The sequence below is a fragment of the Pseudocercospora fijiensis genome (assembly GCF_000340215.1).
Source record: "Pseudocercospora fijiensis CIRAD86 unplaced genomic scaffold MYCFIscaffold_3, whole genome shotgun sequence".
In the NCBI taxonomy this organism is placed as follows: Eukaryota; Fungi; Ascomycota; class Dothideomycetes; order Mycosphaerellales; family Mycosphaerellaceae; genus Pseudocercospora; species Pseudocercospora fijiensis.
In genome coordinates this window covers 2,024,506-2,039,520 of record NW_006921534.1, presented here as the reverse complement: position 1 = coordinate 2,039,520, position 15,015 = coordinate 2,024,506, and the positions used below count along the sequence as shown (strand labels likewise).

At 53.4% G+C, this 15,015-nt stretch overlaps 6 protein-coding genes across 6 annotated transcripts; 2 read left to right on the top strand and 4 right to left on the bottom strand.

Annotated features, from left to right (window-relative positions):
- Positions 1 to 237: 237 nt before the first annotated feature.
- On the top strand, positions 238 to 1,512 carry MYCFIDRAFT_187266 (uncharacterized protein; the record flags this gene model as incomplete). Its single annotated transcript, XM_007926565.1, has 2 exons — positions 238 to 1,401; positions 1,483 to 1,512. 2 exons carry the CDS (start codon positions 238 to 240, stop codon positions 1,510 to 1,512), a joined length of 1,194 nt encoding a protein of 397 aa, XP_007924756.1.
- Positions 1,513 to 1,514: 2 nt separating this feature from the next.
- Positions 1,515 to 3,705, bottom strand: MYCFIDRAFT_210793 (uncharacterized protein). Its single transcript, XM_007926564.1, has 4 exons — positions 3,366 to 3,705; positions 2,796 to 3,296; positions 2,671 to 2,730; positions 1,515 to 2,606 (listed from the first exon to the last, which is right to left on the bottom strand). Exons 2-4 carry the CDS (start codon positions 3,047 to 3,049, stop codon positions 1,874 to 1,876), a joined length of 1,047 nt encoding a protein of 348 aa, XP_007924755.1. The 5' UTR covers positions 3,050 to 3,296; positions 3,366 to 3,705; the 3' UTR covers positions 1,515 to 1,873.
- Positions 3,706 to 5,810: 2,105 nt separating this feature from the next.
- MYCFIDRAFT_111915 (uncharacterized protein) lies at positions 5,811 to 6,395 on the bottom strand (the record flags this gene model as incomplete). Its single annotated transcript, XM_007926563.1, has 1 exon — positions 5,811 to 6,395. A coding segment is annotated over one exon (585 nt), but the record flags the coding sequence as incomplete, so codon positions are not given.
- Positions 6,396 to 8,846: 2,451 nt separating this feature from the next.
- Positions 8,847 to 10,312, top strand: MYCFIDRAFT_118241 (uncharacterized protein; the record flags this gene model as incomplete). The annotated part of the gene is made up of 2 exons (XM_007926562.1): positions 8,847 to 9,353; positions 9,482 to 10,312. Coding segments are annotated over 2 exons (1,338 nt in total), but the record flags the coding sequence as incomplete, so codon positions are not given.
- Positions 10,313 to 10,363: 51 nt separating this feature from the next.
- On the bottom strand, positions 10,364 to 11,360 carry MYCFIDRAFT_207180 (uncharacterized protein; the record flags this gene model as incomplete). The annotated part of the gene is made up of 7 exons (XM_007926561.1): positions 10,798 to 11,360; positions 10,722 to 10,772; positions 10,624 to 10,684; positions 10,564 to 10,590; positions 10,520 to 10,534; positions 10,406 to 10,485; positions 10,364 to 10,382 (listed from the first exon to the last, which is right to left on the bottom strand). The coding sequence occupies exons 1-7, from the start codon at positions 10,857 to 10,859 to the stop codon at positions 10,364 to 10,366; spliced, it is 315 nt and encodes a 104-aa protein (XP_007924752.1). The 5' UTR covers positions 10,860 to 11,360.
- A 50-nt stretch (positions 11,361 to 11,410) lies between these two features.
- MYCFIDRAFT_202901 (uncharacterized protein) lies at positions 11,411 to 14,041 on the bottom strand (the record flags this gene model as incomplete). The annotated part of the gene is made up of 3 exons (XM_007926560.1): positions 13,864 to 14,041; positions 13,727 to 13,804; positions 11,411 to 13,589 (listed from the first exon to the last, which is right to left on the bottom strand). The coding sequence occupies exon 3, from the start codon at positions 13,556 to 13,558 to the stop codon at positions 11,411 to 11,413; it is 2,148 nt and encodes a 715-aa protein (XP_007924751.1). The 5' UTR covers positions 13,559 to 13,589; positions 13,727 to 13,804; positions 13,864 to 14,041.
- Positions 14,042 to 15,015: the final 974 nt, after the last annotated feature.

The window sequence follows — 15,015 nt, the reverse complement described above, 5'->3', positions numbered from 1 at the left end:
ACTCAAGTCGCGGTCTCTGCTGTTCGACTAATTGCGTGCTATCAAAAGACCCCGCAGATAGACTGAGATAGTGGGGTTTGATACAAGCACTAGCGAGCTGGCCGTTGCTACCACATTACGGCAGAGAGAAGAAAAAAAGGCTTTGCTACTTAATCACACCTGCAGAGCTCATTCTATATGGCTGAACGCTCTCCGCTACTTCCTCAAAGCGGCGCTGCGGACATGACCACAAGCGACATGGAGTCCTCAACACTGAAGGGTCCCCTTCTTAGAAAGCTGCAATCTCAAGCAGACGCCTACCACCAGCGCATACCATGGATACGAAAACTTCCCGGTCCAGCAATAGCGATCATCCTGCTGTTGATTTTCGTCCAGATCATCGTTTGGATTGCGGTGGGCATAGTCCTACACTTCCACACAGCTCTCATCTCAACCGCCGTGCTCTCCTACACTCTAGGACTCCGCCACGCCCTAGACGCAGACCACATTTCCGCCATTGACCTCATGACCCGCCGTCTCATTGCCTCCGGCCAAAGACCAGTCACAGTCGGCACGTTCTTCTCCCTAGGCCACAGCACAATCGTAATCGTCACCAGCATCGTCGTCGCAGCCAGCAGCGCCGCAATACAAAAACGTTTCGACTCCTTCAGCACCGTAGGCGGCATCATCGGCTCCTCAGTCTCCTCCGCCTTCCTCATAATCCTAGGCGCAATGAATGGTTGGATCCTCTACAAACTCTGCACCGCGCTCGAACGCGCCATCGCCGCACCAATCAACCAAGAAGTATCCTTAGACATGACCTTCGAAGGGGGAGGTTGCATGACAATGCTCCTAAAACGTACATTCAAACTCGTCGACCGACCCTGGAAAATGTATCCTTTAGGCGTACTTTTCGGCCTAGGTTTCGATACATCTTCTGAAATCGCATTACTTGGAATTTCCTCCATCCAAGCCGCGAAGGGCACTTCGATCTGGTTAATCTTAATCTTCCCGATTTTATTCACTTCGGGAATGTGTCTTCTCGATACTTTCGATGGCGCAGCCATGATGTCTCTCTACACTTCCGCCCGCTTAGCGAAAGACACCATCGCCGTCTTATACTACCAATGCGTCCTCACAGCCATCACGGTGTTCGTCGCAGTCACCATCGGACTCATACAGCTTTTGACCATGATCCATGCCGTGCGTCCGGATTTCAGTGGACCTTTTTGGGAGGGCGTGGATGTTGCGGGAGACAATTATGATATTATCGGTGGGAGTATTTGTGGAAGTTTTGTCGTGTTTGGCATTTTGTCTGTGGTTTTGTATAAGCCTTGGAGGAAAGGAGTGGATCGGAAGAGGGAAGCTAGGCTTTATGGAACGGATGATCAGGTTGGGAGTACAGGGTTGGGTGAGGTTGAGGTACTTGGTGATCAAGATGGGCGGTTGGTTGATGCTTCTGATGCGACGCCTGCGAAGAATGATGTTAAGACTCGTGCGCAGCCAGTGATTGGTGAGAGCAGTAGAGGTTAGATCGCGTTGCGTCGCGTAGAAATGTTCGAATTAATGGCCTTCGAGCCGACATCATAAGCCGGCGAGGCGATGTAATCTATATATTATATGTGACTTCAATCTTCGACTTGGTATCCAGCACATCCATGCGGGTGGTATATCTCTCTTCCTCATGTCAGTCTCCCCAATGCGTACTAGAGCAAAGTCGTTCCGCCCTTCCTCAAGAAACGATATCCAGAACGCCATAAACGCGAGCCGAACTATTTTGTAATCCCATCCTCAAACGCCAGAATTCCAGAGTGAAGTTGCAATTCAGATGTCCTTACACGCTAAAATTGCGTCCACAATCTGTGATATCTTCATATCTGTCTCCATGACCTTCCTACTTCGGGGACGCCTTCATAGCTTCATGCATGAACAGTTTCTTCAAGGACTGATCCGCCTTGGGACTTTGTCGCGAGTCCCGGCGGCGACGACTTGTGTCTCGTCTCTCGTACGTGATGTCGTTGGCCTCAGCTACCCGGAAACACGTCTGTGCACTGGCACTGCTCTTTATGCTTGCATCCTTCATGAGTTGTGTCGGACTACCATCTGCGGCAGCGGGGTATGGCATGACTAGCTCGATGCTCTTTGTGGCAGAGTATGAGCTTGTGAAGGGATTGTGTCTCGAGACGAGTGGACGATATGATGCATTCGAGGCCACGGTTCCATACGAGGAGGATGGTGAGTGCACAAGTGACGGCAGATTGGTATTGCTATCGCCGCCAGTGGCAGTAGATACATTCGCGCGGCTGCTCATTCTCGTCCTCGTCGGTTTGGAGCTGTTCAAGTCGTTGTAGAATTGTTCTAGGTAGTGGATGGCGTCGCTGTCGCGGCGACTGTCTCTGTCACTTGAGTCGGTGGAGGAACGCGAGTCGCGGTCAGAAATATTCAGGTCCGAGAAGGTGAGGGACAGGGGTCGAACAATGGTGGGCGATCTCTGAGGGACGATGTCGGGGATAGGATGGTCAAAGTACGAGGTCGCTGAGACATTCGAGGCTACTGGTGACGAGATCGATTGTGTTATCACTTGTATATCCGCTATGGACGTTGGCCTTGAGTCTCGTCTTCGGCATCTGTATCCGTGTTAGTACAGACCCTTGCCAAGGCCGATCATCTTGGTCGCAGGAGACGACGTACGCTTCAGAACAGTACAGAATGCTCGGATTGGGGGTGACAATCTGCTTCTCACATGTCGGGCTAGAGAGACAGGTCAGTCAAGCTCGTTCACACCTTCCTCCTACTCAAAACTGGGCTCGGCATACCAGAACTGCAAGAAGCTCTCCATGCCGTTCGTCTCGTGGTCAGCGTCTTTCACGCCACTGTCCTCCACCACAGATTTCTTGCTCCAACCTGCACCGGCAGGCTTGTTCGGCGAGGGTTGGCCTCCATGAGAATGCGAGTGGGCGTGGTTGTAGCTCCTTCTAGTAGTCAAGGGCGGAGGCTTACTAGACCTAGCATGCGGCGGTAGAGCTTTGCGGGCGTGTGACGGCTGGCGAGCATGATGTCGTTGGTTCATTGCATGCACCGGCGGGCCAGTAGACCCGATGGGTGATTATCGGACGCCGACGTGGTGAATGGCAACGGCTACGACGAGTTGAATGCACGTATGCGGAATTGACTTCTGCTGCGCGTACAGGAAGGGGCGGTGACTCCTGCAACGTCGTGGCAGGAGACCTATTAGGATTGGAGGACGTGCCGCAGTGGCTTTGATGGCAGTATGCGGCGGCGAGGGATAAACGAGAGTGAGTGAATAAAGCGAATGCCTGGAAAAGACGCAGTCAGCCAGACGGGTCTCACTTTGATATCGTACCAGAGTGGCAGCTGTCACGCACCTTGTGGGCGGGAGCACGTCAATCGGGATAGTAATGGTTCTTGTATGACTGCAATGGCCGCTATCGCAGGCGTGCCGCCCAAATTGGCTTTGATAACAATAGGGTAGTTCTCTTATCGGCTGGGATGCGTTGATCAAGCGAGGGGAAAACAAAGGAGGTGCGGCAAGAAGAATGAACGAAAGAGGCAGAAATGGAGTATACGTAGGGTGATGATAGAGATGCTTCTGTCTCATATGATCGGGGCCTTGTCAGGTTGTGTCCAATTGCCGTGTTGTTGCGCCATCTCAGAGTCTCTGTCGACGCGGCTGGCCAGCGACGCAGAGAACTTTCCACCGCAGCGATGCGAGGCGGTGAATAATCCACAGCGCCGGAGCAAAGCAACGGTAAGCCAGTGCCAGTGCCAGTGCCAGTGCCAGTGCCAGCGCCAGCATCGGGTGCACTGGCATGTGGAGGCCGGCGGGCGCTGCGTGTTGCTCGCTCGTGCTCGTGCTCGTGCTGATGATGTGGTTCGCGGATGCATGGCATGACTGCTTTTCACAATTGACTCGCGCTCGGCGCCTCCCGCAGTCCCGCAGTCCCGTTCCTGCCAACCTCGGCCTCTGTTGCCGTGGAGCACTTGCACTTGCACTTGCACTTGCTCATCCATGATGACTTGCAGCACGCAACGAGTTCCAGCAATCACGACGCCGATCCCGTGCAAGCACAAGCACTGGCGACTGGTCGTTCTTTCCCAGCTTCTTCCATTTGCCGAGCACGGCCCCTGCCATTATGCCATAATAAGCACACGCGCTTCACTCGTATAGAAAGACGTGACGAGTGTCGTCTCATCATACGGAACGTACGACAGCCAGCAGTAATACCGAATGCCTTGCACAGCGGATCGTACGGTACCGCAATCCCTCCATATCGCCGTCGTCGGCCATGGTAATTCTTCCACCCTGGCGCTTTTGCCGCCATTGGTCGATACGACAACACGCGTGGCACACTTGATCGAGCTATGGTCCTGCTGTGCTCTACACCGCTCCACGGCTAGCTACAGAAGACCGTCAATGGACTGCTGCTCGACATTGCTAGAGGAATCACTGCAGCTGCTATCAGATTGTCGCGCTTGTCGCGCCGATCGTCCACACATTTTCCATCTTGACCGCTACCAACAAACAACGCTGCAGGCCTATCTCACAGCACCCGGCTTCGACCTTTTCAGGAACCCGCACGGGAGAGTCCGAGAGGCTCGATCTTCGCCCTGGCTCCCTCCCTACTCTTGAAACAACTTGCCTGTTGTGGATTCCACATCTGTTTAACCCGGTCCCTCCACATCATGAACACATCTCAGCTTCAGCGGAGCCCTGGTGTTTCACTAAACCAACCCACTTGAGGCTGTGCAAACTTCTAGACCTTTTAAACCCCACGGCCGCTCAAAGCTTTCTGTTGAGGAAGACTCTGCGACAGCCTCTTATTATTCCATGCGCAAATTTGCTCGCGCTTACGAGAGCGCTACCTCAGCTACTTCGATTCGTTCAAAGTTTGTGCTCCAGAACACAAGGAAAAGTTCTCCACAGGCTCACGCAATCCTTCGGCTTGAACAGGAACCAACGAATTCTCCCACGACTGCTCTCAACTGCCAATGCCTCTTTGTGGCAGTGATTGACTTCCATCATGTCCAGCTGCTGCTAGAATATGCAACACTTCAGGAGGAATGCTCTGCCGGCAGATGCCATTCCATGTTGGTTGCGCATCGCTTTGAACGTTCAAACAGCGTCATCTAACGCGCGTTTGATCGTGCAGCCAACGACATTCATTTCGGGGCTCCTTCTGGGTGGGCCATCATGGTCAGCATGTGCACTGACGAGCAGAGTACCAAAGCCTAAAGCGTTGCTACGCCAGGCCTTCGCGAGTACCATCTACTACGGTATGATAATTTTATTGATTTCGATTATGTACCGCTGGCCACAGAGTATTCAAAGGGTTATCTAACTTAGTTAAACTTACTGCCAAACTCCCGTTAAAATCTGTCGATACTCCATCGATCTGCTCCCAGTATCGTAATTCCTCGAGGCAAGTCGACGCTTCGACACGCTTAGTTCCAACCAATTATAGCCATCAAGCAGCAGCTGCCACGACCTTCGACCCAATCTCAAGCTGAGCCCAATCACTGCAAGCGTCCACAAATGCAGTTTCATCGTCAATGCTGGCGATGGACGAAATACTACCTCGTCTGGTCGATGCAGACGAGCAGTTGACCTTCGCCATGATAGCAGTCCACCCTTCCTGGATCTGACTTAACTCTTCGAGTTGGTCATCGCCCGATGCCTCCAGAGCAGAGAGCCTCGCCGATAGCATATTGCTTACAGTCTGCTTGGAGTCGGCAGTATGCAGATCATACAAGTCAGAGCCAGCAAGATCGCCCTTCGACAAAGCCGAGAGCGTCGATGGCTTGCCGCCAATAGCAGCGTAATGCAGCACACTCCAGCCATTGGGTTTGACAACTGTGCAGTCTGCTCCCGCTTCAATGAGAGCTGGGATACAGGTGAAGCTGTTGTTCGTGACAGCCAGCATGACAGCCGCATTGCCATCCGTCGTCTTTGTACGAGCGTCAGCCCCAGCTTTTAGGAGACCTTTTAGACTATCCAAGTAACCCCTCCAGCAAGCCCAGTGCAGAGGCGTCCATCCGCAGAAGTCACGCCCATCCACACATGCGCCAAGATCTACAAGACCAAGTACATGATTCATATCGTCTTGGGTTTCCGCCGCATAATGCAGAGGTGTCGTCTTCGTCTCGGACATGGCAGCATTGATGTTCGCTCCTGCTTCTACAAGAGTCCGGATTGTTGTCACGTTACCAGTCTGCGCCGCCAGGTGAATTGGCTGCTGCGTCAAATTGTTCGCCAGGGTAATGGAGGCGCCATGGTCTAGCAGAATCTGAAGTGAAAGGCTGTCGCCGCGGGCTGCAGCCCAGGCAAGCGGTGTGTAGCCAGTACTGTCTCGTACATCAATATTGGCTGTCGAATTCTGTAATTCCTCAAGCAGGTCTCTCCCGCTCAGGCCGAGGACGATCTTGTGAAGGATCGTAAACTCTCGTGCATCTAGCTGCTCTGTATCGTTGAAGACTTCTCGAAGAGCGAGCTCTGATGCTGTATCCAGGTATCCGGACAAGATGCGGTTCCACGCGATATCAAAAGGAGTCTCTCGGCGAAGTGATTCGGCATTCAAGTCTGCGCCAGCATCCTTGAGAAACTTTGCTGTGTGCAATTGTCCTGCAGTCAGGGCGAGGTGCAATGCAGTCCAGCCAGTATCAGTGGCATCAAAAGGGCTTGCTTCGCCATTCGCGAACATTTGCGCCAGACGTCTATTGTCGCCTGCTTGGACTTGAATGAAGACTTCATGGAGGCCAGGTCGCAATCTTGAGAGTCTGAGGATTTTCTCGGGGCCGCGAGCGCCATTAGAAGTGGACACCAGCGTGAGAATGCCTTGAATGTACGACCAAACAGGGAATTGATATTGAATCCTCATGGTTGCCTTTTGCCGTTGAGCGCAGGCATGCTCGTTGCATGGTGGCGTGAAGTTCATACCAGCAAAGTCGACGAGCAGCTGTCCTGTCAGCATACGTAAGACGTTCGGAGTCTGCAATTTGGTTGCATGATGGCATTGACAACCACAAAAGACCCTACAACGCCCTGGTTGCCGTCGTGGAAGTTGAAGGGCAACTGAAGCTTGCTTCGCAGGAGCTTCAGACTTTTCCCCGAAGGGATTGCCAGGCGTGTGAGTAGCCATCTTTTGGCGGAACAAGGACAACTCTTGTGAATACTCAAGCGTGCGATCGCTCGGGAGCGCGGCATTACCAGTCGACCAGCTTCGTCCGCGAAGCTCAGGGCGTTCTGAGGAATGATCAATATCGAGAGGCGCGCACTGCTCGGAATTCCGTCGACCCATTGGGGTTGCACTTTGCATTGAAGATATGAGAGCGATTCGGAAGCTGGCCAGTTGTAGTGACAGCTCCGCTGCAAGACCTGGTCTTTGTTGAGCAATCTCTTCTTGCAGTGCCTTCAGCGCTTCGTGATGCCGAGTGTGCATCTCTTTGCCGTCAACGATGATCTTTTCCAGCTGCACCTCGTTCTGGTGCACCATAGATCTTGATCAGGATGTTAGGCTGTAGTCCAAGACAGGGTGTGGTCCGACTTACGCGCTGAAAAGGTTGATGCAAAACCCAAGCTCGATCCTGACATCTAGAGAAGCAGAGTCAGTAGTGGATAGAGCAGTGTGAAGCTCGACCAAGGACGCATGATCGTGAAACGACATCGATCTCGGACACAGCGTAGCGGATTGTCAGCAACCACACGCTCACCTCGCAGCTCCTGCTTGAGACGCCCAAACTCCGACTGCCATTTCAGCCAAGCTGACTTCTTGAGCTCCGTCGAGTCATCTTTGAGCAACTTGTCATCAAGAAACTTTTTCACCTGCTCTACCTTCGTCCGCGCTGCCTGGATCGCTGGTTCTAGAGACAAGTCCTTGATGATAGCGGGACGACTGCTGCTCGGAGCTCGCAATATGTTTCCCACATGCTCAACATGCTTATTGACAGCCAGTATTTCATCTTCTAGTGAGGCAATTTCTTTCGGTGCTTTCCTCAGGCGATGCAGCTTCTGTGTGGTGTTGGCGAGGGCAGCCGTGGCTCCCATGCATGTTATGATCGCAGTCGAGATCGACAGAGGGTCCATGACGGGTAATGTGCAGAGGATTAGCTGTTCACAACGTTTTCTTTCATCAGCAGTCGGGTACGATCGCCCTTGTCGCGCTCATGGCGATCATGGCGAGTGACGAGGACTGAAATAGAACTGCGATGCTCTCTCTTGCACGGAAGCCTGTGGTCGCCATGATCATATGGCTGCAGAGGCAAGGCTCGCGTGGCTTTCTGCGAGATCTGTGATGCGTCGCTGAAGAGGCCGCCTGCATATACACGTGGTGGAGGCGTGTGTGGTTGTCGAAAGCGAAAGGAAGGCCCAAGAGCTCGGCTAGCTAGCAGCCCACCACAAGCTGCCTCGGTGGTGGCTGGGCATTGTTGCCAGACCTTGACTACGGAACAGCTTTCGCTCACCTCACCTACTAGCCAGTAGTGTGGCCGTGCAAAGAAATGCTTTCCGCAGAGGAAGGCAGCTAAGTATGCGGCTCTTGGCTTGTCGTGGCATCAGCTCTGACTGACACAGCTAATTTTCCTGCCCAGAAAGAATGTATCTCCATTCACACCCAACTTTGGGGTCGATCGCTGGCAAGCAGATCAGTCCTGAACTGGTGCAGTTTCGATCGATTCCATACGCCACAATTCCTCAAAGATTCGCTCGTGGCCAACTTCTTGCGGCTCTTCCTAGGGAGGCAGGCTGCGACTACTACGATGCCTCTGAATACGGCCCATGCAGTATCCAGCCGTCTGACTATATTGAGCAAGATATCAAATGGAATCAGTTGCCTAGCCAGCCAAACAGGCTTCAGACGCAGTCCGAAGATTGCCTCAGGGTCACCATAACGGTGCCGGAATTACAGCTGGCTTCACAATGCAAGATACCTGCCCTAGCATTCATTCATGGTGGAGCGCTTTCCATTGGGTCTGGTGAACGCTATTATTACGACGCCACCAAGTTTTGTAACGATGCCATTCACTGGGGCAAACCTTTGATCTTCGTCTCTATCAATTACAGACTCGGCAATCTAGGCTTCTTGCACTCTCCTCAAGCAGCAGACCTCGTCCCCCCAAACAATGGACTACACGACCAAATCCTCGCTCTTCAATGGATACGCTCCTTCATTGCAGGCTTCGGAGGTGACCCTGATCACGTCACGGCGATCGGGCAGTCTGCAGGCGCTGCAAGCTTAGCTGTGCACAATAGTCATCCAAGAGCAGAGCCATTGTACCTCAAGTCCATGGTAATGGGCGGCTCGAGCACTATTCTGACAACGAAAAGTCCAGATGAGCATCAAGCTGACTTCGAAAGGACGGTACGTGTCTTGCAAATCCATACGAAACCTAACACCGCACACTTCGATCAATTCTGCGCCCCATACCTTGACTTGATTTCTGTGCCCCGATTAGTTTTATCAGTACACATCTGCTCACGTTTTGGTAGGTTGAAAGTCTTGGCATCACGATCAAAGGTCGATCTGCGCACGAAGTCGCTCAAGAAGTGATCGAGCTCCCATTGGAGTCTTTCCGGCGTGTAGAGGCACATGGCGCGTTCTGCTCTGAGAGCGAGCTGATACCAGATCATGACTGGGCATCTATGCTTCATGCGCAACGTTCAAAGCCAAATACTTGGCTCCAGTCTCGGGTGATTGGATCTGGTACGTATGAGGGCTCAATTTGCTATCTCGTTGAGAACGAGAAAGCACGACCAAACAAAACCAGAATCTTTAAAACCATATGCGAGGCACGGTTGAAGAAGCCACAGCAGCTATTGGACTTGTGGAAGATATCGACCAGTGACTCCGAAAATGAGTCCTTGGAGAAGATTGCCCAGGCCGCTACCGATACCGGATGGTATCTGCCTGCGATCAGTATGTGCATGAGTTCGGCGGGCTCCCAGACAGAGAGCTTCCTCGTGCTCTTCGACATACCCAATCCATGGCCGGGACCTATGCCTCAAGGTAAGTATGCAAGTCATACCTGGGATGTCATCTCCCTCTTTGGCCCGTACGAGGACCACTTGCCCGATGAACTGCGGTCTGGTGTTATTGCATGGCGGCAGCTTGTCATAGACTACTGCTACGGAAAAGCACCGGGCAAACCTTGGCAACAAGAGAGTCAGTACGCAAAATTATGTACTCCTCGTGGCGTCAAGTCGCTCGGACACGAGGAGCTTGTTGCTCGGAGAGAAGGTAAAGTGGCTGCGTTAGCACAGCAAGAGAAAGGCGAAGATGGATTTGACCATATATGGGAGGATGTCGTGAGGTACTACTTGGACTCAAAGGATCCTCACATAGCATAGAGCACTCGAAAGACTCAATCAAATTTAGCCTTGAGGCGACGAACTCTAGGCAGGCAGGTTATCGACAAAGTCAGCATGATCTTGAAAAGGCTTGGCGTCGCATGCGACAACCTTGGAGAATCCTTGGTCGTGCTTGACTTGTCGACCTCATCATCCAAAGCAGTAGCATTAACCAATTACAATTCCAGGTGCATCCTCCAAGGAATCAAATAGCAGAGGGCAACGACTTCGAAGCTGAAGTGCGATTCGAGCTACCCACCCTGCGTATAGACAGAAATATAGACGAAAGAAGTTGGAAAAGATGACCTGAACGTGCCACATATCATGTAATTCGGCTCATACCACCTCTAAGCAACATCACAATCTCTTCTCTTGCATCTACTCAATACCTCCTCGATAATCATACATGACATATCCTACCACAGATATCTTCCTCATTCACTCTGCATTCCACCAACTCCAGTCCTTTCCTCACCTCCCCACGATGAAATGCACTGAATGAGATGCAGCCAGGAAGCATTCATGGTAATTGCAGTAGCAGTAGTAGCACAATCGACAGTTACAGCGTAGCTCGTAAAGGTTATCGGTAATCCTCGAGCTCAGTAATGGGGTATCGCAAGTAGTCCATCGCACGTACGCCAGCCTCCATCCGGTACAGCATCAGCAGCGTCCTTGTGAAGTGCCCGGCCCGTGGATGTTATAAAGAAAAAGGAAACATCGAGTCATTTCCGCCAGTCTCCATTGCTGCACGATGCAGTCTCCGCCTCAGCGAGCCATAAGTGGTTGCGCGATCGACGACAATGGAGTACGTTTCCGCCAGTCGGTTGTGTACGCCGGACGAGCAGCTTTCTAGGCCTCCGCATCCTTGGTCTCCTCAACCGATGGGTTGTGGTTTTCAGTGCCGTTTGGCTGGGCAGCACCCTCAGCGTCACCACCTGTTGGACCGCTGTGGTTCTTGAGATACTCGTCGTAGACGTTGAGTGCCTCCTGGACCTTCTCACGGAGCGCATCATCGTTGCTGGTGCTGCGAATTGTCAGTGTCAAGAATGGCTGCAAGTGAATGTCGTTGACTTACAGGTTGATGAGCTCCTCGTTGTCCATCTCGAGAAGCATACCGGTAATCTTGCCAGCAAGCTCTGGCTGCTGGGCGTGGATCTTGGGGTACAGAGCCTCGCCGAGCATCTGCTTCTGCTGTGGCGGTGGAGCGGCGCCGAGAGCGGCAAGATCGATGCCTGGGCCAGCTGCACCACGGTTTGCAGCACGACCGCGCTGCTCATCTGAACGACCACCCATTGGGCCACGGCCTTGACCGCCTGGGGCGCCACCACGACCCATGCCTGGACCACCCATCATCTGTGGTGGAAGGCCTGGCATACCTGGCATCATTGGCATACCTGGAACTGGGCCACCACGACCAGCACCACGACCAGCGCCCTGCGCAAGGGCTTGGGCTTGCTGGATCATCTGAGCATAGGCAGCTGGGTTGGAGTAACCTTGTGGCATGCCAGCCATCTGTGGCGGAAATCCGTATGGCATCTGAGGCATCTGTGGGAGAGCGGCAGGACCACCGCGACCGCCCTGCTGGGGCATTCCTGGGAAACCGCCGCGCTGGCCTTGGCCTTGTGGCATACCTTGAACGAAGGGCATCTGACCACGTCCGCCCGGAATCATCATCGGCTGGCCGTTTGGACCAATGAACATCTGTGGTGGAGCCATGAACTGCTGTGGAAGACCGCCGGCAGTGGCCTGTTGCTGCATACGGACCTGGTTGCGCGCTTGAATGCTGGCCTCGAGCTGGCTCTTGCGGACCTCCTTACGCTGCGCCAGAGCCACGTAGAGTGGCTTGCTGTGAATCATCTTCTGGTTGAGCTCAGTGACAGCCTTGGTAGCCTCATCTGGGTTGGAGAAGCAGACGAAACCGAAGCCCTTGCTCTTGCCGAGCACCTTCTTCTCGCCGCCGATGGTGACCGTGTCCAGCTTCTTAGCAAGCTCATCAGCATCGTCCTTCTTCTCCTCTTCCTTGTCCTCGGCAGAGCTTTCGCTCTCCTTCTTCTCACCATCCTCCTTCTCGGCGCCCTCGACCTTATCAAGAGGGGTGGTGTCGCGCATAACCTTGGCAGAGGTGATGGCACCATATGGCTCGAAGATCTTGCGGAGCTCCTCATCGTCAATCTCGTCTGCCAGGTTCTTGACGTACAAGTTGACACCCTGGTACTTGGCACTCTTCTCCTGCCGCTGAGCCTCATACTGCTTTCGCAGCTCCTCCTCACGCTCGTGCTTCTTCTGAGCACGGCCAACGTAGAGCTTCTGACCCTTGAAGTCAAGATCGTTCAGCTCATCAACAGCCTTGGCGGCATCCTCGTGGCGGATGAAGTTGACGAAACCGAAACCTCGAACCTTGCCCTGGTCGTCGTGCGCAAGCGAGGCAGAGGTGATCTGGCCGTACTTCTCGAACAGCTCGCGAAACTCGTCATCGGTGGTCTCGGCGTCGATGTTCTTGACGTAGATGTTGGTGAAATTGGCCTTCATCTCCTCGAACTTGCTCATGCGGTCCTTCTTCGGGATGTGGTGGCCGACGAAGACCTTCTTCTCGTTCAAAAGCATACCGTTGACACTCTTGATCGCCTGGTTTGCGGCATCGGAGGTCTCGTAGTGCACGAAACCGTAGCCCTTGGAGTTGCCGTGCTCGTCAACGGCGACTTTGCAGGAAAGGATGTTACCAAAAGCTGCGAAGGTGTCGTGAAGAGCCTTGTTGTCAATGGCGGCATCCAAGTTCTTGATGAACACGTTGCCCTGGCCAGTCTTGCGCAGAGCCGGATCGCGCTGAGACCACATGATGCGGCATGGCTTGCCCTTGATCAGGGTGTAGTTCAGCTCCTCAAGAGCGCGCTCACCGTCAGCGGCGCTGTTGTAGTTGACATAGGCGTATCCGAGCGAGCGACGGGTGACGGCGTCACGGCAAACACGAATGGAAGCAACCTGGCCGATGGAGGAGAACAACTCGAAGAGCATAGCCTCAGTCACGGATGGGTCGAGCTCACCGACATAAAGAGAGGCGGAATTTGGGTTGGCGTTGGTTGGAGCGGCGCTGGTGGGGGTCTCGCCGATGTCACCGCCAGCTGGGACGGCGGTATTGATTTGGTTGCCGTTGGTGGCAGGAGCGTCGGATGGGGCGGCAGCCTGGCCGGCAGGAGAAGTTGAGTTCTGGACGTCAGACATGTTGGGCAGGCGCTGCTAGAAGTCTGGCTGTCTGCGCGGGGAAGTATGTCAGAAGGGTCTCTTTGATGCTCGGCGGCGGCGGCGGCGCGATGCGGGCAGTATATGTAGGTGTATTGTCCAGCGCTATTGCCGGAGGGACAAAGAAATCAGGCGGGTGGGTGGACGTACAGCGAATATTCTGTGCCTAGCGAAAGTCGAAGCGGTTCTCGAAGCGTGCAGAACTAAGCGACGGGAGCTGTGCTGATGCTATTCACGCGGTCGCCGTCAGCGTTGCCGTCGCACGTCTTCACGCCGGCGATACTCACAATCGTGTGCGTTGCGTGTGTTGGCTTGTCGCGTCCGCAGCAGAACAGTTCAGGAGCCGACGGTGTCAAGGTCGGGACGGGTTTTTTGCGATTTTCTGATTTTTTTGGTCTTGGTCTCCGAGAAGGTACAGAAGCAAAGAGCAACGGTACTGCGGTGGCAGCGGACGGAGGCTTGTCGAGATGGGAGGTGTCGAGGTGGGAAAGGCAAGAGAATCGTCACTTCTTTGATAATTCTTCAGACTTGGCAGTCGCGCTGGCCTGCGGCTGCGTCCCGCTAGAACCAGTCCAATCGGAGCTCTAGCTCCGACGCCCGTCGAAAAGCATGAATGACGCTGGCGCGTGCAGTTGTGTGGGATGAAGCAGGTGCAAACTACTGCAGACGACGTCCACAAACAGGTTGGCAGCACATCTACGGATTATAGGAAACTGCAACCTGCCATGCGTGCAAACAATTTATCCATCACACTCGTACTCTGAGTACTGTGAACCACTTATTTCGAGCCCTCTGATTTGTAGCTACTCAATATGCCGGACATTGACAAGGACATTGCTGGTGCTGTAACGACGGTGACAGGCACAGTGTGTGTATCCTGCTGAGAGAGAGAGAGAGAGAGAGAGAGAGAGAGAGTCGAGACCGTGTCTTGTCCTTCCCCTGACCGGCTTGCATAACTTCAATAAACACTAAGGTACTGACGCTTGCGGTATCGTTAGGCTGGCGCAGAATTCTTTTACCGGTATAGAGATGAACCTTAAAAATTTCCTCTCTTCTCTTCGCGACCCGGGTACTGATCGATTGCACTGTATTGCAGTTCGAGGTGTCGTAGGAGCGTTGGGTCGTGGCATTGGCGATGCCATCATCAACAATACAACTCCCATGAAGGCAGTGGGTTATGGTTTGCAGGGTGTGACCAACGGTATTGAAGATGGTGCCACCAGCGTTGCCAAAGGCGTGGAGGATGGCAGCAAGGGGAAGGAGATGTGGTAAAGCAAGCCTTCAGCTAGTAGGTCATGTTGAGAACAGCGGTTGTGCTGGTATAGCCTTGCAGAGCATGCTTCGGGTTTCTGAAGTCTTGCAGCAAAGTTCAAACGTGGCGTTGATCAGATCATGCTCTCACCTTCGCTTCGCTTCGCTTCCTGCCAGCCTGATTGATG

Bases quoted from the DNA above. Each gene is read 5' to 3' on its own strand.
- MYCFIDRAFT_210793 (XM_007926564.1), bottom strand. From the start codon at position 3,049: ATGAACCAACGACATCATGCTCGCCAGCCGTCACACGCCCGCAAAGCT. The intron at 2,731-2,795 runs GTATGCCGAGCC...CTGTCTCTCTAG, and splicing joins GAGAGCTTCTTGCAGTTCTG to CCCGACATGTGAGAAGCAGA. The intron at 2,607-2,670 runs GTACGTCGTCTC...ACACGGATACAG, and splicing joins ATTCTGTACTGTTCTGAAGC to ATGCCGAAGACGAGACTCAA.